The 26,477-nt window shown below is 37.4% G+C and overlaps 1 protein-coding gene across 2 annotated transcripts in view; it reads right to left on the bottom strand.

Annotated features, from left to right (window-relative positions):
• Positions 1 to 25,430, bottom strand: part of rock2a (rho-associated, coiled-coil containing protein kinase 2a) — a 29,026-nt gene extending 3,596 nt beyond the window's left edge. For both annotated transcript variants that reach the window (XM_055156105.1, XM_055156109.1), the window contains exons 1-29: positions 24,542 to 25,430; positions 11,790 to 11,871; positions 11,570 to 11,670; positions 11,131 to 11,268; positions 10,498 to 10,758; positions 9,587 to 9,731; positions 9,370 to 9,508; positions 9,160 to 9,251; positions 8,876 to 9,035; positions 8,690 to 8,744; positions 8,235 to 8,323; positions 8,097 to 8,145; positions 7,766 to 7,901; positions 7,399 to 7,490; positions 7,053 to 7,299; positions 6,413 to 6,519; positions 6,128 to 6,287; positions 5,497 to 5,657; positions 4,554 to 4,738; positions 3,884 to 3,953; positions 3,669 to 3,772; positions 2,774 to 2,960; positions 2,228 to 2,321; positions 2,043 to 2,137; positions 1,771 to 1,962; positions 747 to 915; positions 593 to 663; positions 428 to 516; positions 79 to 157 (exon numbers count right to left, since the gene is read on the bottom strand). In XM_055156105.1, the coding sequence (XP_055012080.1) occupies positions 79 to 157; positions 428 to 516; positions 593 to 663; positions 747 to 915; positions 1,771 to 1,962; positions 2,043 to 2,137; positions 2,228 to 2,321; positions 2,774 to 2,960; positions 3,669 to 3,772; positions 3,884 to 3,953; positions 4,554 to 4,738; positions 5,497 to 5,657; positions 6,128 to 6,287; positions 6,413 to 6,519; positions 7,053 to 7,299; positions 7,399 to 7,490; positions 7,766 to 7,901; positions 8,097 to 8,145; positions 8,235 to 8,323; positions 8,690 to 8,744; positions 8,876 to 9,035; positions 9,160 to 9,251; positions 9,370 to 9,508; positions 9,587 to 9,731; positions 10,498 to 10,758; positions 11,131 to 11,268; positions 11,570 to 11,670; positions 11,790 to 11,871; positions 24,542 to 24,640 (3,648 nt within the window). In that variant the 5' untranslated portion in view covers positions 24,641 to 25,430. The remainder of the gene's footprint in view (positions 1 to 78; positions 158 to 427; positions 517 to 592; positions 664 to 746; positions 916 to 1,770; positions 1,963 to 2,042; positions 2,138 to 2,227; positions 2,322 to 2,773; positions 2,961 to 3,668; positions 3,773 to 3,883; positions 3,954 to 4,553; positions 4,739 to 5,496; positions 5,658 to 6,127; positions 6,288 to 6,412; positions 6,520 to 7,052; positions 7,300 to 7,398; positions 7,491 to 7,765; positions 7,902 to 8,096; positions 8,146 to 8,234; positions 8,324 to 8,689; positions 8,745 to 8,875; positions 9,036 to 9,159; positions 9,252 to 9,369; positions 9,509 to 9,586; positions 9,732 to 10,497; positions 10,759 to 11,130; positions 11,269 to 11,569; positions 11,671 to 11,789; positions 11,872 to 24,541) is intronic.
• Positions 25,431 to 26,477: the final 1,047 nt, after the last annotated feature.

Raw genomic sequence — 26,477 nt, 5'->3', positions numbered from 1 at the left:
ACATAAAGATAGTGTCTTCAAAGGGTTTGTTGAATATTAGACTTAATTGGTGATAACAAGTCTGTTCCTGATCCTGACCTGAAATATCCTGGGGATTTCTTTGGCATCAGCCCTGTATACATCTGTTTGGGTGACAGGTCTCACATGAAAGAGTTTGCTGAAATAAATAAAGTAATATATACTGTTATTGTCACAGTCCTACATGAGGCAAGAGCCATTTGTTCCTGCTGATTACATGATATTATTATCATAAGAAATGCCTAAATTCATAAATGTTTAACCTCATCATTTACATTTGTGACAGGATCTTAGTACTTGCTATGTTACAACAGAAAGCTGCACTTTAGATGTCTTTCCAGTTTCTTTTACAATTACATATAAAACAACATGTAGGTTTTAATGAAGAATTAGGTTTGAAATGACTTACTCTATATCCAGAACCATGTAAGGAAGAGACTGCTCTCGGTCTTGTTCACTGTTGTAGAAAAGTATCTTTTTGCTGCTCACTACAACATACTATAAACAATGGAAAAATATGTAAATGCATGTCTAAACTTGCTGTGATACTTTTGATTGATTTAATTTGTACTACCTTCTTCTCCCATCCAAACTTCTTAGTGTTGTTTCTAACAGGAAGAGACAGCCAACCTTCAAGTCTGGTTTCTGATTTGGGAAAAATAAATAATACCATTTACTTCTTTAAATTATAAGCAATTCAAGGTAAACATTTGTGATGGAGTCTTCACCTGTGTATGCGTCGTCAGTGTCAAACTCAGGCCCGCTGCTGATGCTGGTGGAGTCCATTGATTGAACACTGAGCGACTGTAGGAGGTTCCTGAGTTGTTCGATATCGCTGTCTTTACTGTCCAGTGCCATCTGCAGCTCAATGCGGTTCTGGCTCTCATCAGCCAATTGCTACAAGAAGAAAATATGAATGAAACATGAACTATTGTAGTCAGTCAGAAAAGTGAAGCGCATAAGAGTTAAAAAGGTAATACTAGTTACTAATACACTAGTTAATTGGTATGCTTGTTGGTGGTTATGAAGCTATTAGTTTGAACACTAATTAATGCTTATTAGGATTATATTAACTAATTAAGTACTAATTAAGCACTTATTATGCCTTTTATTAGTTGGTCCCAGAACCAAAACTAAAGTGTTAACAACAATAATACTAATCAGCCGTGTATGTCAATATAAAACTAATTAACTTAGAATTATAAACTATATTTTTAGTTTATAATCAACATTAAATGCCCTGTATTACACAAAATTGATTCTTGTGAGCTTTAAGACATGCTATAATGCTGTTACCTCATTAAAAACATACCTCGAGTTGTGTTTTGTCTGTCTAAATCTTTAAAGCTCAAAATGCCTTGATCCACCTTGTGATGTCATGTAGTGGTAATTTTCAAATTGACAGCTACTCTTTACCTTTAGTTCAGTAGAAATTGGCAATTCCAGGACAGAAATGATCCAAATAATTCTAGTGAAGGTGTATGGAGGTTAAAAACATAGCGGAGCACATCCTGTATTACCACATGACAAGTGTGTTTTCTGTTACTGATCACGAAATAACATTATAACATTGATCAGAAAAATGGCGTAAGATGGGCCCTTTAACTTTTTTACTGATAAGGTCTACAAAATTCAGTATTCAATGACAGGATAAACAGTACAGTACTTAATATTATAACACTGATTTGCTTTATTATGTAATTGGGCAACAGGTAAAAGAAAAGGGAACAGAAAGCACATCATGATACTGACCGCCTGCATCTCGTTGATCTCTCTCTGGTATTTGATGATTGTGCTGTTGAGTTTTTCCTTCTCTGACCTCAGCTCCAGCTGTAACTTCCTGTTCTCCTTCTCCTTTCGCCTCATGTCTGTGTCGTTACCGCGGCGACTACCTCCTCCACGCACCTCCTTCCTGTTCATGATCTCAGCCAGCTTGTTGACAGCCTGGAGACAAAATAGCACAATTACGTGTTAATCGTTTGCTAGTGTCAGAATACTTTTAAGTTGTTTGGTGAGTGGGCTACCTGAGTTTTCAGCGTCCTCTCAGACTGCAGCTGCTTTTCAAATGCTTGTTTCATCTGGCTGATCTGCTGCTCCCAATCCTTCGACTTCTCAGCTTCTATAAAAGTAGTTATAGGAATAAATGTCATTCTGATAAAAAAAATATATATTCCCCTTGGATAAAATGTGAGATTTAATTTTAGATTACCTTCTAGCATATCCTTCAATTTGTTGTTGAGCTCCTCCTTTTCATTGGCCAGATTGGCGACATCACTGGTGAGGGTGCGATTGGCTTCTTCCAGCTGGGAAGAGCAGAATAAGATCAGTTTCTGTGCATTCTGTTATGAGTTCAGTATTCAGGGCATCAACCTCTGCCCCATTTCTCAAACTTTTCTGATGAAGGGTTTGGCATCTTAAATCTTTGTGTGTTTAACTGTTGATAAATTTAAGTTCATACTAACAGTACCAATCACCAAAATGAATAATTCTATGTAAACCCATTCATGCAGCTTCATAAATGCATGAGACAAATGAAACCAGATACAGACAATGGCAAACTAATGTGACAAAGACAGAAATTAAAAAGATCACCAGATCTGATTGAGCATGTAACCCAACATAATCAGTTATCAGATTATGTTTCTGTAAATGTATCCAGAGTAAGAAATCCATGATAAACTCTAAATTGTGATGTAATCCCAACAAAAGGAGTAATTCATTTTGAGTGAATCATCCTACTTGCTTGAACACTGACCGAGTTGATGGTGATGTCTTTTTCTGAAAGCTCCTGTCTGTGTCGTGCCATCATCTCCTTCAGCTCCAGCTCCTTCATGATCTTCTCCTTCTCCAAGTCTGAGTACTGCTCCTCAGCGATGGACCGGGCTAGCTGCTCCGAGTCAGCCTTTGTCAGTGTAATCTCCAACTGCGCCGCCAAAGAGTCCCTGAACACATACGATAAGAGCTTGTGATGTCAAAACAATCTAAGGGAGTCCAAAGTATGGCCCGGGGTGATGTTGCTTGGATTATCCTGAGAAGTACTTTTTACTGCAAGTTTAAAATCCTCTACCTATCTTTATAACCAACATTTGTTTGTGAGACAGAGGTTCTGAGACTAAATTAAGACTTGGTGACACTGAGCAACTTTATTGAATAATTCACTCATTATCTGTTTTATAGTTTTAATATTGATGAAAAATAAATCGGATGGTCCTGTTCTAAATTGTTAATTTTACTAGTTAGCTGGTAGGCAGTTAACTCTGTGGTAAAATATACTTTGCATACATTTGTTACTGGAGTACGGTTAATATCTTTGTAGTGGGTTATCAAAATGTAGTGAAGTAATAAAGGCAAGAAAGTTCAACTTCATCTTTTGTAATTATGTTTTCACAATATCTTTACAAAACATTATTCAATCAATGAGAAGTGAAAATGTTTTAAGATACAAGATTAAAACAAATTAGGTTTGGATATTTCTTTCAAAACAGTAAATTACCAAAAGACCTGTATGCTTGTATAGGCCTCTGCCCTCTATCTGAATTGTGAGATCAAATTGTAGACTGTGATGAATGCATCTAATGAATCATACAAAGGCCAAGGGGCAGATGAGTAACAATTTTTCATGTGGGCATTGTTTGAATTTAGACTCTCACCGCTCTTCCTGTAGCTCTTGCAGAGACTGTTGCACTTCCTTATAAAGTTTATTCTTCTCCTCGCACTCCTCCTTCAGTTCACGCACCTGGGTCTTGTACAGTGTCTGAAAACAACAGTAAATTGTGTGTAAATTCAGATATGCAGAATATTTAAAAACGTTACAACAGCATACAGCAGCCTACACACAATGACTCATGTTTCAACAGGCACTTACAGAGAAATACTGCTCAGCTTCTAACTGATCTTGTAATTCCTTCATTTGTCCATCTGTGTCTTGCCTTTCCCTGTAAAAGAAAAAACATAATAATGAAAGTAGTAGTAGCTGAAGTCAAACTTGTATTGTTGGCATTAACAGTTCTAGTAGCGTTTATACCAGTAGTTGCAGTAGCAGTTAAGGAGAAGGAAGAAATTACAACGATACTTTTTCATTTACTATTCTAAACAAGAATTTTACTCCTACAGAATAATGTTACTTGGGGATAAAAGCACCTTCATTACTCACATTAATATATCGTAACTGTGTTTTAAAACTGTAAAATTGCTACTTAATGAAAATAATTTAAATAGTCAAAATCAGCCAAGATGGAAACAATTTAAGTACAACATAATTTTCTCTTTGAACAGTCCGTTACCCTTTATCATTATGCATAAAACCTGCTAACCCTGTTGTTTAGACAGTTACAAACATGTCCTGAATGAATGCAAGCAATTCATATTTCAATATTCTCTCAAATGTCAACACTCTTTGAATTGTTAAAAATGTGTTCTCTGAGCAGACTGTCATAAATATTGCAATTAAATATTATTCCAACATGGTTCATCCCTACTGTGTTTATTTTCTATTCAAGATGTTATATCTTACTGTTGCATAATAAAGTACTGACTTGCGCAGCTCTTGGTTCTGCTTTTCCAGACTGCGCTTTATGTCCAGCAGGTGGTTCATCTCTTGTTTGAGCTGCTTCTCTGAGGTTCTCAGGGAGTTGAGCTGCTGGTTCTGTGCCTTCAGGTCATTCTGCGTCAGACTGCGCTTTTGGGTCTCCTGTTCGATTTTCAAGGTCAAGTTCTTCACCTAAAAGCATCAATAAAATACAAGAAGAATTCAGATCATTTTTGACAGGAAGAGAAAGGTAGATTTCAAAATGAGACACAGAGAAAGACAAAAAGAAAGGAAAGTCATTGTATTTGTGTACTTCAGTGAGGTCTATACCAGCTCAAGACTCATCTGAACCAACTGTACTTAGGACTGTGTGATATTGACGTCATGCATTGAAGTAATGCAGATGACAATAATCAGAAAAATATTTGGCAGTCCATCAGTAATGTGCTACAACATGCCTCAAAATGTCTTGGTTGAGATTCAAGTATAACACCAAACATGAATGGACTGGAAAATAAACCAGTAAAGAGCAGAAATCACTTTATACATTTGACTGAAAGATCCATGGTCATTTTTCATTTTAATCTGCTCTTTTTTGCGTTCTTTTTTATTTTATTATACACTCTATATTCTAATGTAGTTATAATCTACATATGAAACAATTATATTATCAATCTTTCAATATATTTCCTACCTCTACTAGATTCTACTGTTTTATATTTTATTCATTTACAGATTTATATTCTTCGACAGTCTGCTCTTGCCTTTGTGCATTTCCTACAGTGATTTTATTAAACCTCTCTGTGGAATAGGGTCTGCTTGCGCACTTGTTTGCTGTCTCTTACTGCAGCACTTAGAGGCAACTGTTGTCATGGTGTCGGACTGTAGAAATAAAGTAATAAACTGAAGATATATCTGGCATCTTCACACTGTTTACATAATACACCCACCTCCTCTGTGAGATTGTCCTTGTGTCTACGCAGCTCATCTAGTTTCTGCAAAGCTTGTTTGTAGTCACAGTCCATCATACTGCTGTGTTTCTCCAGCTCCAGGATACGGTTTTCCAGACGCATTTTAGCCGAACGCTCCTCCGCTAACTTCTGCTCTAATTCTGAATAAAATAACACATCCGATCAACACATACTTCTTTAGACAAATGGTTCTCAATCTTTTCACCACAAGTAGCCCTGGCACGATAATTACTATATGGACTTCTATAAATGATAGATGGGACAATAATTTGGAGGTCAGTGTTTATCATGAGTACTTTGCTTTTGGATTAGTGGGGAACATTTCTGTACTATGATTAGATTTAAACTGAAGAAGGTTGAATAAATCACATTTACAACTCATTATAGACACATTACAAATCTAATGAGATTAAAATGAGACTAAAATGAGACTAAAACAAGACTAAACATGAGACTAAACCATGGACATGGTAGATCTAAATAATGATCAAACACATGAACAGATTAATCCCTAAATTAAATAAACACTTGAAGCGCACAGTGGTCCAGGTACCACAGCTTGACAAATACTTTTGTCTATTTTATAATGAAAGAAATTATGAGTTTATACCCTTCGTTGACTCTGACTTTGCTCCCTCAATAGTAACTTTGATCTTGCTTTTGTCTGCCAGCATGGCCCTGGTGGCTTTGTGTGCTGCCCCCTCCTGTTCAAGCTCCTGCTGCAGAACCTTCAGCTTGTATGTTAGGTCTATCTCCTTATTGCTTTTTTCCTGCACAAATATAAAAACAGTATAAAATTTTAATGGAATGAGGTGAAGAATACAACAAATTTAAATATTATTATTATTATTATTATTATTATTATTATTATTATTATTATTAACTGTGTGTATACCTTCTCAAGTTCGTTAAATTTCTCTTGAAGCTGTCTCTTCTCAGTCTCAAGTTTAGACATGGCTTGTCTCTGCTGGCGAGCCTCCTCTTCCAAGCTGGAAATGCGTGCTGTAAACAAATAAAGCACAATCAAAACAATTGTTCCTATTCCAGTTAGTTAAGTAGTAGTCAACACTGACTACTAAAAGGGGTCATTGCACTGTTTGTAGGCCACAAAACTACGCACAGCTAAAAATATCAATCACCACTCTGAGCTGCAGCGATGCTTCACGTAGGACAGGAGAAAAGATGCAATCAAATTATGAATGAATTACGGAACCACTGAAATTAATTAGGGCCATGCAGGAAACTATAATGTATGTACCATGTAGTCTACTACTGCAACTACAATACGCTATAGAGGTTTATGATTCTCCAGCTTTAACCAAATAATATTTAAATTTCTTGTAAATTGCACTTAACTGTAACAATGAATGATAATGTATAGGAAATAACTTACATATGGTTGATTACATTTTGATCAACATAATTGCAGTCATGTCCCTTCTTAAATTAAATAAAAACTAATTGTATGGCTGGTGAAGTTGGCAGCTGGTGGGTCTGCACCAGGCTTGCCCTCCTTGACTCTCTGTGTGACTGACCCATGAGGTCGGTGATGGTCTCGGAGCCCTGGCTATGCTCCCTCCTCTCTCCCTCCAGAGCGGCCTGCAGACTGATGCACTCTTTCTCCAGGCTGTGTTTGCTGCGCTCCAGGATGCAGCACTTGTCCTGCAGCTCACGCACGTTGGCCTCCAGCTGCTGCAGCTGTTTGCTGTTATCCGCCTGAGTTTTACGCAGCCGCGTTGCTGCCTCTGACTCTGCGCGCAGTAAAGCATTCGCCTCTTCAAGCTAGAGAGACACAGAAAGTTATGAAATAAATAACACATCTCAAGTGTTTATTTACACAACACTTTGTACATTAGCGTTAACTCAATGATTGAGGCTGACCTGTTTTTGTAGGTGTAGGTTCTTTTCATTGGAAATGTGTGAATTTTGGTTGCGCTTCTTCATATCCTCCAACTGGTCCCGAAGACTGTTGACTGTAAAAATATACATAAGAGAAATTTTAAAACTGTATATTTCATGTTAATTTATGTCAATGTCATCCGTTAGTCACCAAGGCATGTTCCATAATACTATAAGTTTTAAAACATTAATCTGCATAAACCCAGAAACCTCTAAGTAGTGGCTGCCTTAAAATTCTGAATGGAAGCCATTAAACTTAAAATGTTATCCAGTTTTTATCTTTGTCACAATCAATTCTTGTAAAAAAAAACAGAATCTAATAATGGATGATTATAGAGCATTGTGTCACCTTCATTCTCCAGGCAGCGTTTGCGGTCAGCCTCATTCTCTGCCTTACGGTGGCTCTCCAGGGTCTTGTGCTGCAGCAGGGCCTTCTCCCTCTCCAACTGCCTCAGATTCGACTCCAGGTTTTTCCTTGTGGTGACCTGAAATCACAATTTATTTATTTATTTATTTATTTTGTACATTGCAGATTTACTACACATGCAAGGCAAAAAATCTTTTATACATTTTGCATCCTTAAACACGCTTTTTGAACGAAGGACATAAAAATGCAGCTTTTAGTTGATTAATGTCAACAGGGTTTGTAAAGCCAGAGAAGGTAAAAAAGTTCAACCAACCTCTTCTTCAAGTTCTTTGGAGATTTTGTCCAAGCGACTACTGGCAGCTCTGTATAAAAAAAAATTATTATCTTTTAGTTCCTCAGTATGTTTAAAGCTTAATTATTTTATTTTTTATACAATATTCGTTTCTGTTACCTGTATTTATGTTCAAAGTCATCTTTTACTTGCTTCTCATTGTTGAGCTGGACCTCAATCTGATGGAGTTTCTTTTGCAATGCTGCTGACTACAAAGGAAAAGCAACATTATTCATGTTTTATGAGAAATTTAGAAGACAAAAAGCAGGCATTTAAAACAACTGACCAAGGCCTATTTGAGAGGAAGTCTTATATTCAGTTGTATTGAAGTCAGAAGAATTTTCCTCCAGATTATCTTTAAGTCAAGTCGCTTAGCTCTGAAAGCTGCTTAGTGTGGGCTTTGTGCCTTTAAATTCTCCCCAAGTAGTTATAAATCATGGGATCAAGAATAAATCCTCCTTTGTGTCATTTTTGTGATAATCTTATAGTCTATTCTCTCTAAATAGGCTTGGAACATGTGCAACATTTCTGGACCCAACTCTAAAATAAAATAAAAAAAAAAAAAAAATATTCACCTCTCCTTTTGAATTCTCATGCGTTACAGAGGAATTATTGGAAGCATTTAATAACCTGTAACAAAAAGACAAAAAAGACACACTAAGACAAGATAACAGCTGGCAAAACATGCTTTGAATAGTTCTTTGCTTTATTGTATGTGGGAAAATCCTAAATATGAAGAGACGCCGATAGTGAAGACATACTGATCCTCTTTGAAGTACGTGAAGCCGACGAAAGGCAACTGGTTTCCAACAAAAGCTTTAGGGGTGGGGAATGTTTCAACATCGCCTTTGTCCTCTTCGATCTCATCAAAGTTACTGGTGTCAATGTCACTGCTCAGCTCCGGGACCACAGGAGCAACCGCTGTTTAGAGACAAAAGAACAAAACATCAACAATTTATGAACCAGAAGATGTGAAAACTACTTTAGCCTGTACATGAATCTGGGTTATAAGTGCATTATAACTGATATTTAAAGTGATGCTAACCTTCTCGTATGGTGTCAAATGTCCAAATATCATTCCTGAAAAAAGGATGCCGTTTGATTTCTTCTACACCATTTCTACCCAACCGGACATCCCTGATACAAAACAAAATAAGGAAATTACACAGCTATACAGAAGAAAAAAAATTTATATCCAGAGGAAAAAAGAACAAGTCTATCATCTACAATAGCTTTTCCCATGCTTACACAGTACCTGTCAGTCAGAAAGGCACAGATGATATTTTTGGCATTATTGGAGATTTCCACATCATCTGGGAAGTTGAGGGAATTCTTATGGTCCATAATCTTACTGTAGGTTCCAACCAGAGAGTCAGCATAAAACGGTGTGTCACCTGAAATCCAAAACGTTATTGAAATGAAGGAATTGAGTAGACAGAAATATACATCTACAAAACACAATTCTTACTAACCAACAAGCATTTCATAAATGAAGACCCCGACAGACCACCAGTCACACTCTCTTCCATAGTAACCGTCTCCTCCCTGAGATTTTAAAACCTCTGGAGAAATGTAATCTGGAGTTCCAACAGCTGTGTCACAATGCACCATGCCAGTCTGGAAAAAAAAAAAGTAATTACCAAATACCAACTATAATTCAAAAACAGCTTGCCTTGTGTTGGTTTCATCAATATCAATTTAAAGGTTCAGTTTCACAATCTGCATCTGTATTATGATTCTAATGCTGCTCTTTTGCACTGTTTGGTTGCAACACTGGGTACATTAACATGACCCATAACAATAGATATTAGATTACTTAATCAGATGTAACTGATTAAATTACTGGCAAATTATTTCTGACAAATCAGATTTGTGGAGTTATCAGATTTTAAGATTTTTTTTTTTATTGCCTATAAACATAACTATTGGAATTTTCCAACTGCTGGACAAATAGCGATGTTTCTTATCTTATTAGTTTGGTAGAGCTCAGGTAGGTATTTTTATTTTTGACTGTACTTAGCTATAAGGAACCAGGATGTGAATAATAAACTTGCTTAGATCTACAGTAGGACTTTTTGCATTTGCATATTTTATCATATTATAATTTCCTCCGTAAACAATAAAATGTCCTGTATTTTTTCATCATAAAAAGTGCTAAACATGTCATTTAGATCTGTACACACACGTTCTGAAATACATGTGATTCTTGTATTAATTCATAGGCCTATTTCAGCCTTTTTGTTAATTCTCCTGGAGGTGTTTAAAATGTGAATGAACAGAATGCTATTATTAAAACACAATCCACAAATCTGATCGCAATTCTAGTCAGATATTTTCACAAAATCATCCATCCCCAATCTACAGTAATCTATTTATCACTCACGGAGTCCATTTTCATGCACGTGCCAAAGTCTGCCAGTTTGAGGTGTCCGTGGCAATCCAGCAGCATGTTGTCTGGTTTGACATCGCGGTGGATGAAGCCCATGGAGTGAATGGCGTCTAGAGCCATGACCACCTCAGCTGTGTAGAACCGCGCCCATTTCTCCGGTACGTCGTATGTGCTGGTGAGGTTTACCAGGTCTCCTCCAGGCATGTACTCCATCACCATGAACAGATAGTGCTCGTCTTGGAAGGCACAGCACAACTAGAAAAGAGCAGAGTAAAAATACCACAAAAATGTTCAAAATAGTATCAGTTGCATAATATGAAAGGGAGGGGGTTTGAGTCAGAAACATGTACAAATGATCAAGGTCATCGTCTTTACTGAGATAAAATCTACAACAGCAGAGGAGAGGCTACAATGAAATAGTTGAGGCTACTTCACTATAAAATGCTGCAGTATGGAAAAATAGACCCCAGTGACCAGAGCTAGACTTATCTTAGCATCTTTTATAAAAACTATACACTATGCATTTTTATCATTCCGTTCTTAATTTGATTTCCAGAGGGTACACAGGTGCATGATGTTTGAGTTTAAACAAAAATAAAACTGATTTAAAATAAAAGCGCTGTATACCTGTACGACCCAGGGGCTGTTTGCAAATGCCATGATGTCCCTCTCCTCCCAGAAAAAGGCAGAATCTGAACGTTTGATCATTTCAAATTTGCTGAGCAGCTTCATAGCGTAGACTTTCTGAGATGCTTTGTGTCTAACCTGTAAATGTAATTCAAACAGTCAATGAATGTCAAATGTAATTCAGATAGCAAATTAATATTCAAACAATCTTTATTCGAAACAGACCACAGTGTTAATGACCTCTAGTACAAAGTTCAGATAATTGTCATGTATAACTTTTGTAATGTATATTTATGTGAGAAAGCTTGTAGTGTGCTCATGCATGAAGCTTAATAGTCGCTTTCAATCAGTACTTGTTTTTGAGTAGCTGCATATCCATGAATACAGAGTTCATCAAATGTATACTTAATGTCAATGAAAAAAATCATGGACTACTCACCAGTTGGACTTCCCCAAACGCTCCCCGACCAATAACTTTGACCCTTTCAAAATCTTCAGACTTCATCTGCAGGTCTCGAATTTGACCTATGACCCTTTCATCTGTAGCGAGATAAAAGCAGAATTGCATAGATATGATGGAGATTGGAAAGCGCATTAAAGTAACAGTTGTAGTTTTAAATAAATGCATGTCCCTTAGTTGTATAATAGAGAAAACTCACATCTGTTTAGGAATGTGTCGATGTTTTTGTTTTTGCGTAGTGCGGGGTAGTCCAAGTCTAAGACTAAAGCATTCATGGAATCCTGCAAAGAAAGAGAAACATTTTTTTACTACATTTATCACAAAACTTAAGTCAATAACATTAATATTAGGGACCTAAAAATAGACTCATCCTGCAAAATGTCAGATCTATAACTAATTTCAAGGCTTGTTTAGTTTGGCAGAGAGCTGTGTAGAAACCCTGGTAATGTAACAAAGTCATGAAGTCTGGTGTCAGATCCTCCGATTATGTAATGGACAAATCAAATGATAAAGAAAACAACTTTGACACAACGGAGTGTACTTCTGTGGCAATAAAATATGACAAGTGATCTCAGCAGCCAAAAGAACAGTTTGTCTCCCATTTGTTTTGATCAGCATTCATTACACACTTTAGGGGGCTGTGATGCATGGGTTGAGTTGACTTCACTTGGCATTTGCATAGCTTTATTTATTCTAATAATTGAGTTATGCATTAATCACAGCCGTATAACAACTGTTTGCTCTTCACATCTGATAAAGCCGACGCAGAGGAAATGTGTCATCGTGACATCCACCACTGTGGAGAGAACAAAAGGACAAGCATCGCTGAAAAATGCATTTAGTGAATTTCCTCAATATTTTCATACTGTTTGCCATTCCAACCGCTGAATGTTGATAGATCTAAACAAATATAGATTTCTGTAGAAGTCTGTCTCTCTAAAGTAAACAACAGTGACTCATTTTTCTCCATCAGGGGCTGCAGATGGTGTTCTGTAGTTTATATGAATCAGCAGCAACAACTTTGCAAATTGGTTATAACAAAGTGTTGTTTAATAGACTTATGTCTATATTATAGCAGGGGTTGACGGGGAAAACTTGGAGGAAACCCAACCAGACACAGGGAAAAACATGCATAAACTGCACAGAAAGGTCCAAGAGTTGAACCAGCAACTTTCTTGTATTGATGCAGTTCTAGCCACAAAGCCAGCAACATGGCACAGAAAAACACAGAACCACAGAAATGATTAGCATACCAATAGTCATAAATAAACTGCATACACATCCAACAAGAGTTTAAGACTACTTCTTGAAACATACAGTACCAAATTATGATGTCATGTAATAAGAAATATCACAAATTTCAAGTATCAAGCAATATTTAAAAACGAAGGAAGCCATCTATCCTTATTTGTCAGAGACATTCCTGAATAAGGGATGTGGAGCTGCACTCATCTTTCTAAATAAAAGTTGTCCGTTGTGAAGAGGCTGTCTGTGTTTTGTTTCCCTCACTGGGCCTACTCTGTTCTCACGTATCTTTTGGCCTTTCCCTGCGTTATCTTGTCCAGTCTCCGTGTCGTCCTCCACTTGGCTGCCGTCAGATTGGAAGAACCAGCACACTCTGTTTCATCATCCCATTAAAGGACTAACCTCACACAAAACTGCTATTTAAGGGAAAAAATACACACTCTGGGGGGTGGAGGGGCTGCCAGGCGCGTGCACGAGGATATCCCAGAATGCACGGCAATACAGGAAGCCATCCGCCCCACCCCCGGGCTCCTGATAATTTCACTGTGTCATGGAGCTAGTCCCTGTGTGCAAGTCATTTCCTCTGAGGCAGCATTCTCCAACTCTGCTCAGCCAATCTGCAGCCAAGAAACATACTTAGCCGCTACTCTTCACCGCCCCTTTCATGCCAACGTAAGGACTCCAAAAAGTTTATTAAAAAGATTTTGACAACATTTACAATATTGAAATGACAACTAGGACAACTAGTACTTCAATGTTAAGCACAACTAGAATATCCAGTTTGAATGCTCCTAATTAGCAAACTGCACACCGCAATAAGATAATCAGAAACTATTTCCTTTGAAACAGCTATATCCTGTGTTATACATAAAACAGGCAAACTCTTAACTTTAAATCTCTACAAATAGGTGCTTCTACACATGATTGAGAGTCTTGTATTAGTTTGGCAGTTAATCAAGTCTGTGGGAGTAAAAACTTGGTTGGAGGTCAGATATTGCAGAGCTGTAACTGACGTTTTCTTTTATTTTAAACAGCACTCATTCAGTCTGTCTGGTTTATCTCGATGAAATTACTAATGAAAATCAAATGTATTTGTTTTAATAATGACAAATAATTAAATCAAGAAGTAAGACTGAACAACACAGAAAAATTTTAATTTTTTTTTTGCTATACTGTCCAGCAGTCCTCGCTAATGTTTTTGAATGAAAGAAAAAGTGTTTTTATTTTACAGCAGCCCATCGGTTCCAAGACAGTGCCACTCGTATCGCTAAACAAAAAGAGGTCACTACAACCACATCAACATTTACGTGACTCAGTTGATTTGTGAGAAAGAGTTTCAAACCATAAAACCCAAGTGTTGTAATTAGACTGGTTTGAGTAAACTTACAAGGCCCTCTGCTTATTCAGTTGTCCCTGGGTGCACCGCAGCATGATGGACTCAGCCAGACCCAGGACAGGACTCAGGTGCGTCCGGTTTTAGGTTTAATCAAGTCCTGAACAATGCTCTGTGCAACAACCCAAGAGATCCAGTGTCATTCAACACTCAGTCTTTGTGACGCTAAAAAGGTCAAATATTCCATTGTGCATTTTTACAATCAATCACACTCAGTTTCTCATCTCAGTTTGGTATAGAATGGTTTGTTAGTATGAAGTGTGTTTCTATTTTCTACAGTCCAGTTAATCAAAACATTAATTGGGGAATAGAGTATAATTTTTACATTAACTAAATGTAGTAAACAGCTTTACTTGGTCATGGAAGTGGACAATTTAACTGCAATAGGGCTGAGTACCGTTAAAGAGAACCAGTACCAGAAAAAAGTTGTTAGTTGTTGTTCTACTAGTACTATTCCCCAAGAAATAAGCTGTAAACAGGTTTGGTGCCTGGTGGATCCTGAAAGAGCACTAGAAAAATACTAGGCAGTTTCACCACACACACATCAGTTTTTCCAAATAAATAATAAATAAAACTATAAAACTAATTATACTTTATGCCTTTAGTATTGTCTTAAACATACAGAAGAAACTATTTTGTCTGTATTTAGTATTTTTTTAATCAGCACAGCCAAAAAGTAACATTTATTCTCCACACATTGTATTGAATAAATTGACTCCAACATGGATTGCTTGTGCCACCATAGTCTCAGTATAAAACTTGTGGAAAACAGCACATTATTATTATTATCTATAATTGGAAAAGCTGCAGAAAAATCTGATAAAAATGGGAAATGGAGAGTATTAAGAGAAACACTACCAAAACATGGCATAGTGAAATTTTTGCATTTTTATTTTCCAGTTTATTACAATGTCAATACTAAATTTTCAACTAGGACATTTACAGGAAAATGTTACTGCATTTCTGGTGGTATCAGTACAAAAATATCTGATTATTGTTATCCGGATAATCCCAAAAATAGCAATGTATTCCTGTTTGACAATTTACTCACTCTTAGATGTATTAGAATAGTTTCAGTATTTCAAACTAACTGTGTGCAGTAGCCACAGTATTGAGAGCCATAAAGAGTTCAGAGCTATTGCCTACTTTGGGCATGAAAAGGATGTCCACAGACAGTTGCCACGAGAAATACTCAGTAAACATAATGGTTTGGCCCGATGGAGTAATGCATTTAAGACTTATCGGGAATCTGGGCTGCGTTTTAACATTTTATTCTTTGATATTTTACATTCCTCATTAAACAAGATGAATGACATGTGGAGTGAGTAAAAATAAATAAATCTTGGTTGTCGTGGTGATGGTGAAAGCAGCAGCAGTAGTTCTGCATTGGGTAAAGTTACAGAGAAAACATGTGGTCTTTTTTGGCATTTCTGTTTTAAAATAAGTATAATTGAATGAGGGATAAATGAGCTGTTAAAGAGAAGGAAGCAAATAAAATCTGACTTTATGGAGCACAAACACAATGGCATCTAGTAAAGCTTTCTTTTTTTCCATATTTACAAGACTTTAGTGACAACCGATTTCATGGCAAGTATTTGTGTTTTTCAGCTTTCTGTTATCTGCAATATTTTGAGGATTTTTTTCTTTTCAAAATGTATAATTGTTTTAAAATTAAAGCACTATGATGAATCTGGTCAATCTGGGATGGCTCAGTGATCAAACCATTCAAACATATACTTCACGCTTATCGGTGGAAGAGTCACAACAACGGAACAAGTAAAAAAGAAAAAAAAAAGTCTAACTTTAGTTAAAGCCAATTGGGAGAAAAGCACATACATCTTCCCCTCCACAATTGCAGAGAATGCTTTGCTCTGCTTGTTTTCCACAAATAAAAAGTCTGTACTTCTACTAAAATTGGTTGAAGTACTTCTATTGGCAAAGAACTTCCATCTAGTCAACTGACAAAATGGATTCTCAAGAGTTTGTATCAAGTATTGAGTCTATTCCTTATTAATGAAATTCACAGATTTCAACAACACAAAGATCATTTAAATCTCTCTCTATTTAGACAACAGAACACAATTTTCAACATTAAATAATATACTTTTTTATATTACCATTGGGCCTTATATCAGTGTAATCCAGAGGTGGGAGAGGTTTTGCAAGTCTCAAGTAAGTCTCAACTCTTTGACCTCAAGTCCAAGTCAAGTCCCAAGTCAAATAGAGGCAAGTCCAATTTGAGTCTCGAGTCACTGGCCCATAAGTCCAAGTCAAGTCTAAGTCGTCTGCTTTGAGCTTCATGTCATTTCAAGTCTTTAAACCAAAATATCAAATATAGCTTAGATTTTTGCAATTTATATGAATTTTAAACTAAATTGTTATAAAAAAAAAAGTCATATATATATATATATATATATATATATATATATATATATATATATATATACACACATATACACATATACACACATACACACATACACATATATATATACATATATGAGTATTTATCTAAGGTGTAGAAATGCTAATTTTTCCTTTTTTAATGTCTTGACAAGAGTGCAAATTAAAGAGTTAAAATTTAAGAGTGCTTAATAAGTTAAATTGTCAACTAGTCTAAGCATCAAGTCTTCTCAAGTCCCAAGTTATTGACCTTTAATGTCCAAGTCGAGTCCCAGGTCTTTGTCTATTTGATCAAGTCAAGTCTCAAGTCCTACAAATAGTGACTCAAGTCTGACTCGAGTCCAAGTCACGACTTGCAAGTCCTCAACTCTGGTGTAATCCCTCAGTTAACCAGGTAAGTTCCATTGTGGTCCATCCATGGTCTATGTGGTCTTATCCTTGTTCAGATACAGCTCATGATCATTCTAAAGCTATTCAGGAAAGTTTTATTTCTGTCCTGCTATCCGTGAGCTTTTTAGTATCAATAATGATATGAAAAAAGTCAAGGACATAGATTAGCATCTGCTTTTCGATACTTTTGACAACCGTATTCTGCAACCACGGATAGATCATGAATAAATGTGGTTAAATAATGCAATGGAGTTGTACAAGAGCTGGCAGTTTGCAGCTTGAATTGACTTCCATTAGCGAGAGAATAAAAATGCCAACAGCACTCTGGAGGATGTGTCTCCGCAGCTCCCTCTAATTGGTCATTTATAAATATTAAGTGGCATGTGTCTGGGGAGGTGTTAAGTGTGATGGACAAGGAAAAGTATTCTTGTATCTAACGAAGCAGGAACTAAGGCACTGATGTAGAGTAAAAAAGAAAGTCAAGGGATTTAAACAGGTGGTGCTGGCAGCTATAAGAATATATACAAGGGCAGTAACCAGTAATGCAAATGCTATTGAATGTTTATAGCTGCACAGTGGGGCTGGTGATATCACAGAAGACTTTTTTCTACCTTTAAATCAATCACAGTTTGTTTCGATTTTGGCTTATTAAAAAATCTCTTTCAGTGTTAATTACCTGGAAAAAAAACAAAACATTACAGACGTTTAATCATTGCCATTTAACACAAAATAGTAAAATTTCTGAACTCTGCTCCAAACCACATGTTTTTAGTGACAGCAGATTGGCAGCAGTCCCCTCGATTAAAAAGAAGAAATGACTGAATCGCAGACTCTATTAAAATTTGATTAACTGCACAGTCTTATTGCAGTTACGTCTAGACCAAAGACGATAACAAATTTTGAAGTACAATATACTGCTACAGCGAAATGTTGCAATAAAACAATAATAGTGATACTGCTTAATGTCACTTACACAAAGCAGGGTAATTAAAACCATTTTTAAATATATTGCATCATTAAAAATCATGAGCTGCAAACAATACAAGGAAGAATTAATCAATAATTAGCCACTTAGCATTTATTCTATTTATTCTACAGCTCAAATCTTACCTTGTTACATGAAAATCGCAAAAATCTCCCCACTATTGCAAAGAAATTATACACATGATATATTTTGAGTCTCAAAATATTAGGGGTGTGCAAAAATATTGATATATCAACATGTATCGTATCGTTTAATGTGATTATAATTAATGTGATCAATATCGTGAGCTGCTGTATCATTATATAGCCACGAGTATTTTTTGGTATATTTTACTAAATTATTTCATTACAGTTACAGTTTTGTTGCTTGTTTAGAGGAAAAAATTCATTTATGCAACACATTTGACATTTTCACTGTTTTGAGGATTAAAATGTTTGTGTTTCATATTCACTTCGCACAAGAAATGGTTTAACAAAGACTTTTAGTATCACAGCCATGATTTATTTTTCATTGAACCCTATCAAACTGATTTGAAATACATCATATTGAATCAAAAGTGCACTGTATCGAGATATATACTGTATTGTATCGGCAACTTCTTAATGATACCCAGTCCTACAAAATATCTTGTTCCTGCTTTCATATACTGAACGATAAGCTGATATATTTTTATTGTGACAGACCTAGTTACATCCTCCACAAAACACCAAAATCTGAATGTTTTATTACTTGAAACAATACTAACACTGTAGTTTTAATCAGTTTTGTGTGGGATTCTTGTTTTATTTTAACATCTCATATTCCAGTCTTCTCTCAAACCTTAATGCTGTTAGATGTGATCATGTGTTTAAAATGCACACCGAAATCCAAAATATGACATCTTATCAGAAAATTGCAATTCTAATCTACCGCACAACATTATCCTTCTTCCTTAGTTTTATCAATATGACTAAGTATCTATTAGACAGCACTTTAGCGTTTATCTCTGCCATACTGTAATCCAGCCAGCGGGTTAGCACTGGTTACTAAGCAACAGCTGAAAAAAACAAAGACAGGACAGCAGTGAGAGCTACAGTGGAGTTTTATAAGCCCCATGTTTTAGTGTGTTCTATTCATTTCCAGTTTATTTACCCAACCTCTGACACCCCTGACAGCACAGAGATGGTCCCGCCCCCACTCTTTATCGGCCAATAAAATGCCACGTGGACCCATCAGGCAGGAATGCTTTATTGTTAACCTGAAGCGAGCTAAACACAGAACTATTTAAAACCTCTCCCTGCCCCATTTGTAGAGATTTTCCGAAATGCGTTTCCTGTCTTCCTTTCGTCACAGTGGAACAGAACACAAGCCGGAGCAGCACGGGGCTTTAAAAGGATTGCACAGCGTCCGTATGTTTTGATTGAATTCCAGTCGTTTTAAAAATAGTTGTCAGGATAAGCGGTGGGCTGGGCAGAGTGGAGGATCTCTGCCAGGATGGGCTCATAAACTCTCCAAGAAAGACACAACAGCACAGATCCTGCAGAGCTCACAAATAGCAAAGCCAATGTCTCCACAGGGAATAGTCAGAGATGTCTTACTTTTACTTTGACAGATTTTTGTCCCATGATCCTGTGGCCTATGGACTGCTGCTGGCACCAGTGCTGTATTATGATTAAGCAGCAGAGGAATGTGCCAGGAGAGAAGCAAAGAAGGACACTATGTACATATGTGAAACCCCAAACCCAAGATGTAGTATCATTATGGGAAACAGTTATTACATAAACTTTACCTTTCTGTTTTACTCCACTACCCTAGTTTTTAGCCCTGGTTTTTAGAATACTTTTGGAAAGCAAAACAACAGGGCACAAGAAGAAACACTAAAAACACACTTAAACTGAACTGTGCCATCTGCTGGAAGAAGTGGAGAGTGTGAAACAGATTAAATAAAGCTAAAAACATTAGCTTCAATAACTGTAGAGTAGTTGGCCATACAAGGCATGTCCTCCTGAAATGACCTAAAATAAGATGTTTATTTTTAGAGATAGCCGATTCATTAAAAAGTGCAAATATCAGTCTTAAAACACACGCCTATATTTAGTTTTGGCCAACCTGTTGCCTAAAGAATAGACATAATGCTTCATATGAATACTATAGTGCGGCAATAACTGCACAAAGCATGATTAAACTGCTCTCTTACAAGTTTATAGTTGAAAAAATGGCTGTGAGTGAGTTTGTAGTACATTTATATTTCAGAATTTGGGAAAATAATCCAAATTGGCCTTACTTATCGATCCAAAAATATAGGCAGAGCTTATCAGTCATCGGTTTATCTGGAGTTTAAATAATCAGTATCTGCATGAGTCATGAAAAATCCCATAAAAGTCAATCTCTATTCATCTTTAACCCTTTGTATAAAATTCCTTGTTGAATAATGAACATCACCACACACATTGACCCCCAGAAAAAGGCCTGACATTAAAAACCTCAACTCCTGAACCCTTTCTCATTCATAAATATACTAAAATTAGAGCTGAAAATCATTCCTTACACAGATATCAATTACATAACTTCAAGTTGTTTAATACGTTTTGATAGACAGGCAAAATAAAGCGACTTGGGTTACTTTTCAAATACTTCTAGACCCAACTAAATAAATTTACACTAAAAAACATTGAATACTAGCTGTCAATCTATTATTACGTCTCAAACGAAAGCAGCTCTGTTGTTTGTAGTTGTTTAAAGTGCAATGTGTGGTCACTATGATCAAGTGTACTGAGTATCCAGCCATTTTGCGCAGTATGTTGATGTGTTAAATCGTGTGTTAGTATATGTTAAATTGTGTACAATGTGTGTATGTGTGTGTGCATGTGGGTGTGCGGGGGAGGCCTTGTTTCACCAGCAGCAGGTTGTGATGGAAGAACAACACAGAGCCAGATGAATGGAGCGTGGGAGCCTCCTGTGCCATCCTACAATATCTTCTCTGACTAAAAATAAAACACAACTAAAGTGAAGAAAACGTACTCCTGAATTACCAAAACTCAATAAAAGCATTGCACTTTCCAGTAAGGTGTGAGAAACTTTCCAAAATACGGTATCAAATGTGGGGGTTATTCAAATGGCAATAATTAGACAACATTGTAGCAATTACTTGGTTGAGGTTCAGTATCATGCAAGTAAAAGTGGAAATTAACCACACGAATGCTAAAATATTACCTACACCTTTGCTTGGAAGATATTCAAGTTTGTGTTTTGTTTAAGCAATTATTAGCATATTAAAACACAGTATATTTCTCCAAAACAATTAAATGATGAGTCTGGCTGTGCACTGTGGCTATGCTGAATTCATATGCTTCAAATATGCAGCATGTGTATTAGCCCATGTGCTTACGTCTAGACAAGTAGATCCATCAGATTAAGGCAAATCTCAGGGAGTATACCTTGCACCGGACACAAACTAAATAAAGTTTCATTTATGATAAAAAAGAACAACAGTGACAGTCAGGGTGCATCATGTTACATAGTTTTGTTTTTGTTTAGAGGCTATATAAACAAATTTAAGGTGTCTGTCCAATTGTAAAAACAGTGTCTGCAACATTTAAAAGGAAAGACTCTGTGTGCTGAGCTCTCCTGCTGTCACAAATGATGAGCTCGGAGAGGAGTGTGAAAAATGCAAAGTGCCAGAGAAAATAACTGCACCACTTTGACTTCAGAAGCTTCGGGAAACTTCACAAAAAGCTCTTTTAAACATTCGACTTTGATGAGCAAAAGTGTAAATTTATGGCCTGACATGAGGTGACACTACACCGTCTGCTCTATAGAGTCAAGTCTACAAGAACCCACAATGTACTCTCACAAAGTAGTCTCACTGAAGAGGTGTGGAGCAGGAGACCAGCTTGTTCCGTGAAAAAAATTGGCTGGAGCGACCGTCCCCAGTGCCTTATAAGGCAGTGTTTCTATCCCATAAGCACAGTCAGAGCGGGACTGCTGCAGCTCGCCTCAAAGCAACTCAAATGTACTCCAGAGACAAGGCACAAAAAGGCCAAGTATCAGAGACACACGGGGGCTCTGAAAGGAAAGTTCCTGCCTGTTGGGGGTGGGCACTCTGAGATAAAGCCCAAAGAACATGAGCGAAAGAGAGGCTGAAGATGCTGTAGAAGATTTATGAAGACGAGGCCGTGCGGGCTGCAGTACTGAGCAGGGCTAGTGAATTAGTGCAGAAGAGGGAGTGCTGCAGAAACACTAATGTGTGTTTAATACTGACGATCAGGAGCAGTGCAGGTACAGCCCAAAGACACCATCTGGAAATCTTCCACACTGCTAAGCCCTCATGCTCCTTCTTCATTCTCACTTAAGAGCCATGCATAAAGTTATCAGGGCTGCAACTCAAATACCTGAGGTGCTCCGTACAAGCCAAAGAGGAGGGGGCAGCCCGCTGAGCCAGGCACACAAGTAAGAAAGTAAAAAGTGAAAGCAGTTTCCCTGTCAGGACCTTTGAGCCTGAGCTAACACTGTTTACACACTTCGGTCATTTCCTGTAGAACAGCACCACGTCTTGCAATCAAGTGTCTACATATATTAATCTGAGAAGCATGGCCCTTGTGGCGCCTGCCCTCTACAATGACTGTGTACCGAGCTAAAGTCCAGTCTCTGTCAGCACACGAGCAGCCAAATAACGATCAGTGCAGACCTCAGGTCACTCTGCTGTCAATGCTGATAAAAGCAATAGTGCTTTTCACTCTCAATCCACAGTATTGGGTCTATCAAAGAGTCATTCAGGATCCTATGGCAGCTATAAGGAAACAGGTGCAGCATGAGGGAAGATTCTAACTCCATGATTTAACGGGCTAAGCACTGCAGCATTACTCAAGTCAGAGAAGCTTCTGTAAAAGGAAGGTCAACAAGTCCACATCGACTTGTCATTGTCAGGTTGTGTTTTCACGAAATTGCAGAAAAAGTTCACTTTATTTTAGAATATAAGAACACTTAGTCCGTGGATTCTGTGTGTTGTTGTTGCTATGGCAAACAGGAGAAAAGTGCCACATTGCTAGACAACTCCACAGGTTGGTTGATTATGAAAGCAATAAAGTACGTTTGTATTATAAATCTGCTATATGAACTTGTGTTATCTCCTTGTGCGTACATCACAGTGGCATTCTCTCATCACTCCATGCTCTCAGTGACATGAAGAGAGAACCTAAAAAAGGAAAACTGCAGCCGAGCACTCTCCTACGCATGCTTCCCACTCAACTTTTGTCTAAAACACTCAACACCTCGGCCTGCTTAGCTCTATCCAGGCCGTAAACAGCACCTGTGTTCAAAAGGGCTGTGTCCAGATTGTAGGGAAAGACAAGGAAAATGGTTTAAGTGCAGTTTTGGGGGGCAGTGAGTTTGTATTCAGGGTGCCCCAAGCAAGAAGGGGCCAATAAAGAGGAGTGAGGAGGACCTGAGGGTTCTGCTTTAAAGATGGAGCCCACATTGTGTTTGACCAGTGTCACTTTGGTCCTGCTGGGAATGTAATTACAAAGTTTGTAAGTTTGATTACTGAAACATATTTCAAATTCGCAAACCATTTACATTCTACAAGTAGCCAAGCCGGTTTCTCTCAAATTAAAATAAAAATTGTGGTCACTACAATGAAAGTAGGAATATATTTTGAACTATCTGAAACACATTTGAGTTTAACATTTCTAGTTTTGTGTTATGGAGCTTGAGCCTATTAGTAAAAATATGCTAAGAAGCCTATTACACAAATACTTAGAAGGAGTTGTTAAGACTGAAGTATGCTTTTACATGACATCAAGCCAAAATTGCTAGTTTGGAATGAGGAACTCACTCAATTAAAAAAAACACATCACGTCATTTAAAACAGAGAAGATTCTTGCAGCAATAAACAATCACTGCTGTCGGGTAGCTTTTCAAGTTGCTGAAATGCTGAATTGATTCATGCATATAATGTGTTTTACTGTAACTTGAATACATTTTCTCCCTTGGACAGGAAGAGAAGACAGTGTAAGTGAGAGGGCATGTGTGGATGCCCAATGTGGGACGGTCCGGACTCACTGGGCCCAAAGCGGGAATTTAACCGGAAACTTGTCCAAAAAATTCTCCAGTCCTACAGGAGGTCCACTTGTTAATCCTAATCTGTAGACATGCTCCACGGACCCCCAAAGTGCACTGTCTGCACTTAGTCTTAACTATTAATCAGATCTGTGTGCAATCTATAACCACACGTGCCTCTTCGTCCAATGAAGAGAATAGGCCGTGTGTTTGGTTTGATAACACAATGATTACACAATACAGAACTCAATGGACGAATGAGGGGTTCAATTGGCAATACAGAATTAGTTCTCGATGCAGTGCCAGTGGAGATGTTGTAAAGTTTACGGTGAGAGTTATGCTAACAGCTCGCTGCAGGTAACATAAGGGGAGTGATAAGAGAAAAGGGTCATAAATACCAAGGACCTTACCTAACTGCGCGCATACGTGTCTAGTGTTTCACTGAACACACAACAACATGACTTGATAAATAATCCATGAGCTCTCCCACTAGACTTACCAGTAAACTTTCCAGGTTTATGGCAGACCTGGGATCGCGTATCATGTCCTCTAGCTTCTTCAGCCGGGTCTCCATCCTCCTTTCTGCGCCCACGGACATGTCCACGGCTGCGGCGGTCCGACAGTTCAGAGCTGGGTCAAATCCTCAAGTTTGTTCTGTTTACATGAGCCACTTTGTCTCTGGCTAATGGCCCCGGGCCTAGCACAGCAGCCCAGGCTCCCACAGCCCACCCAAATCGCCCCCAACAGGAATAGCTAGTGTGCACAATGAGGAGAAAATATTCCCAAAGCAGACTCCCGCTTTTCGAAAACTTGCCAGCGAAGGACGCTCTGGTTAGCTCGCTGAGTGGGTTTGTGGTGGTTAATACAACATTACAGCTGGACTATCACCTCTTGTCGAGTGAAAGATTCATTTTTCTAACTCGGCGATAAAGTTTGAATTGGGAGATAGCAGCAGCAGCAGCAACAGGCAGCGGCAGCGGCAGCAGGGCGTTTTCTGTGCGCCCCCTCTCCTCCCCTTCCTCTCGCTTCTTTTTGGCCGCTTGGAAATGCTTTAGGACGGTTCAAACACGAATATCCGCTCCGCTTCACCCCATTCAACAGCGTTTCAATCCTGATGGTGTGTAGTATCCTCAGAGCAGCCACAAGTCACCCGAAAAAGCCCCCAAGTCCGCTCTCCCGCGCTGAATTTTTAATAACCAAACACGCTCTTCCTGGATCCTCTCGTTCATTTTCGTATTCGTCTTCTGCGCTTTGCTGGACGAAAGATCATGTAAAAAGTACTTTCACTCGAAAACAAAAAGTCCACAAGAGTCAGTTATTCTTTGTAATCTACTGGCACATCTACACGGCCAAGACTGAAGTCTCTGGATCTCTCCTCCTCCCTCTGCTCTGACATCAGCACGGATAGAACTTCATTTCCCACAACCCCCTAGTGCTGGCCTTACTTTTGCTTTTTAAATATATTAAGAAAATAAGCCTACTAGACATGGGCCAAATGTCCCAAACAATGTGGTGTGTTTTTGGCACATTCTTCTACTAAAATATTTCATTTTGCATTGTAAATTTCCCGCCTACTTATTTTATTCAAGATCAGCCGCTTTGTCAATGTTCTTGCTTAAAATAATAATAATAATAATAATAATAATAATAATAATAATAATAATAATAATAATAATAATAATAATAATACAATGTCAAATAATCAGAAAAAGTAATCTTCTCAATTAAGGTTTCAGCGTTTATTGATTTTATGAAAAGACGGTCCAAACTTTTTTGTGCTGTTGTTCAACCATTTGACCGAGAGATGGCGTCAGAGACCGTTGTATTTATTTTACATTTTCAATCGCTGTAAAAATGCAATGAAGTTCAAAAATACTATCTGACAGGTATACTGGTGTATTTCAACAGTGTTCCCAGCATGATGTATTTAGTTGGTAGCATAAATGTCTATATTAGGCTTGTGCTGTGCTTTCCGCCTAAACTTAAATTTAAACTATTGCCCTATATATTTTTATTATTATTATTATTTTGTTAGAATTAATTAGAAATAATAGTGTATTTCATTGTATTCACAAAACCTTAATCTGTAGTTTATTTATTTGTATTGTGTTGCCTACATCTGCAAACATTAAAAAATAATAATAAAAAAAACTGCCAAAGGGGAATATAAAAAAACAAACTGACATTCTTCACACACAACGTTGTATTATGAGGGCATTGCAGAACTGGGGGCGGTAGTTGTTTGAATAAGTCAACATGCGTCACAAGTTCAAGCCAGTTTGTGTCTCTTATTTATTTGTCATCATGAGCAATTTACTGAATTAAACAATTATGGTTACAACACAAAAATGAGTCTTTTCCAAAGCAATTTGGCCACGTTATGTACATGTTACGTCATAAGAAAAAAAAAGAAAAAAGAAAAAAACATTATTTTC

The sequence above is a fragment of the Boleophthalmus pectinirostris genome, unplaced genomic scaffold (genome assembly GCF_026225935.1).
Source record: "Boleophthalmus pectinirostris isolate CB_2022bp ecotype Guang Dong unplaced genomic scaffold, ASM2622593v1 HiC_scaffold_10, whole genome shotgun sequence".
Lineage (NCBI taxonomy): Eukaryota > Metazoa > Chordata > Actinopteri > Gobiiformes > Gobiidae > Boleophthalmus > Boleophthalmus pectinirostris.
This window is presented reverse-complemented; position numbering and strand designations above follow the sequence as displayed.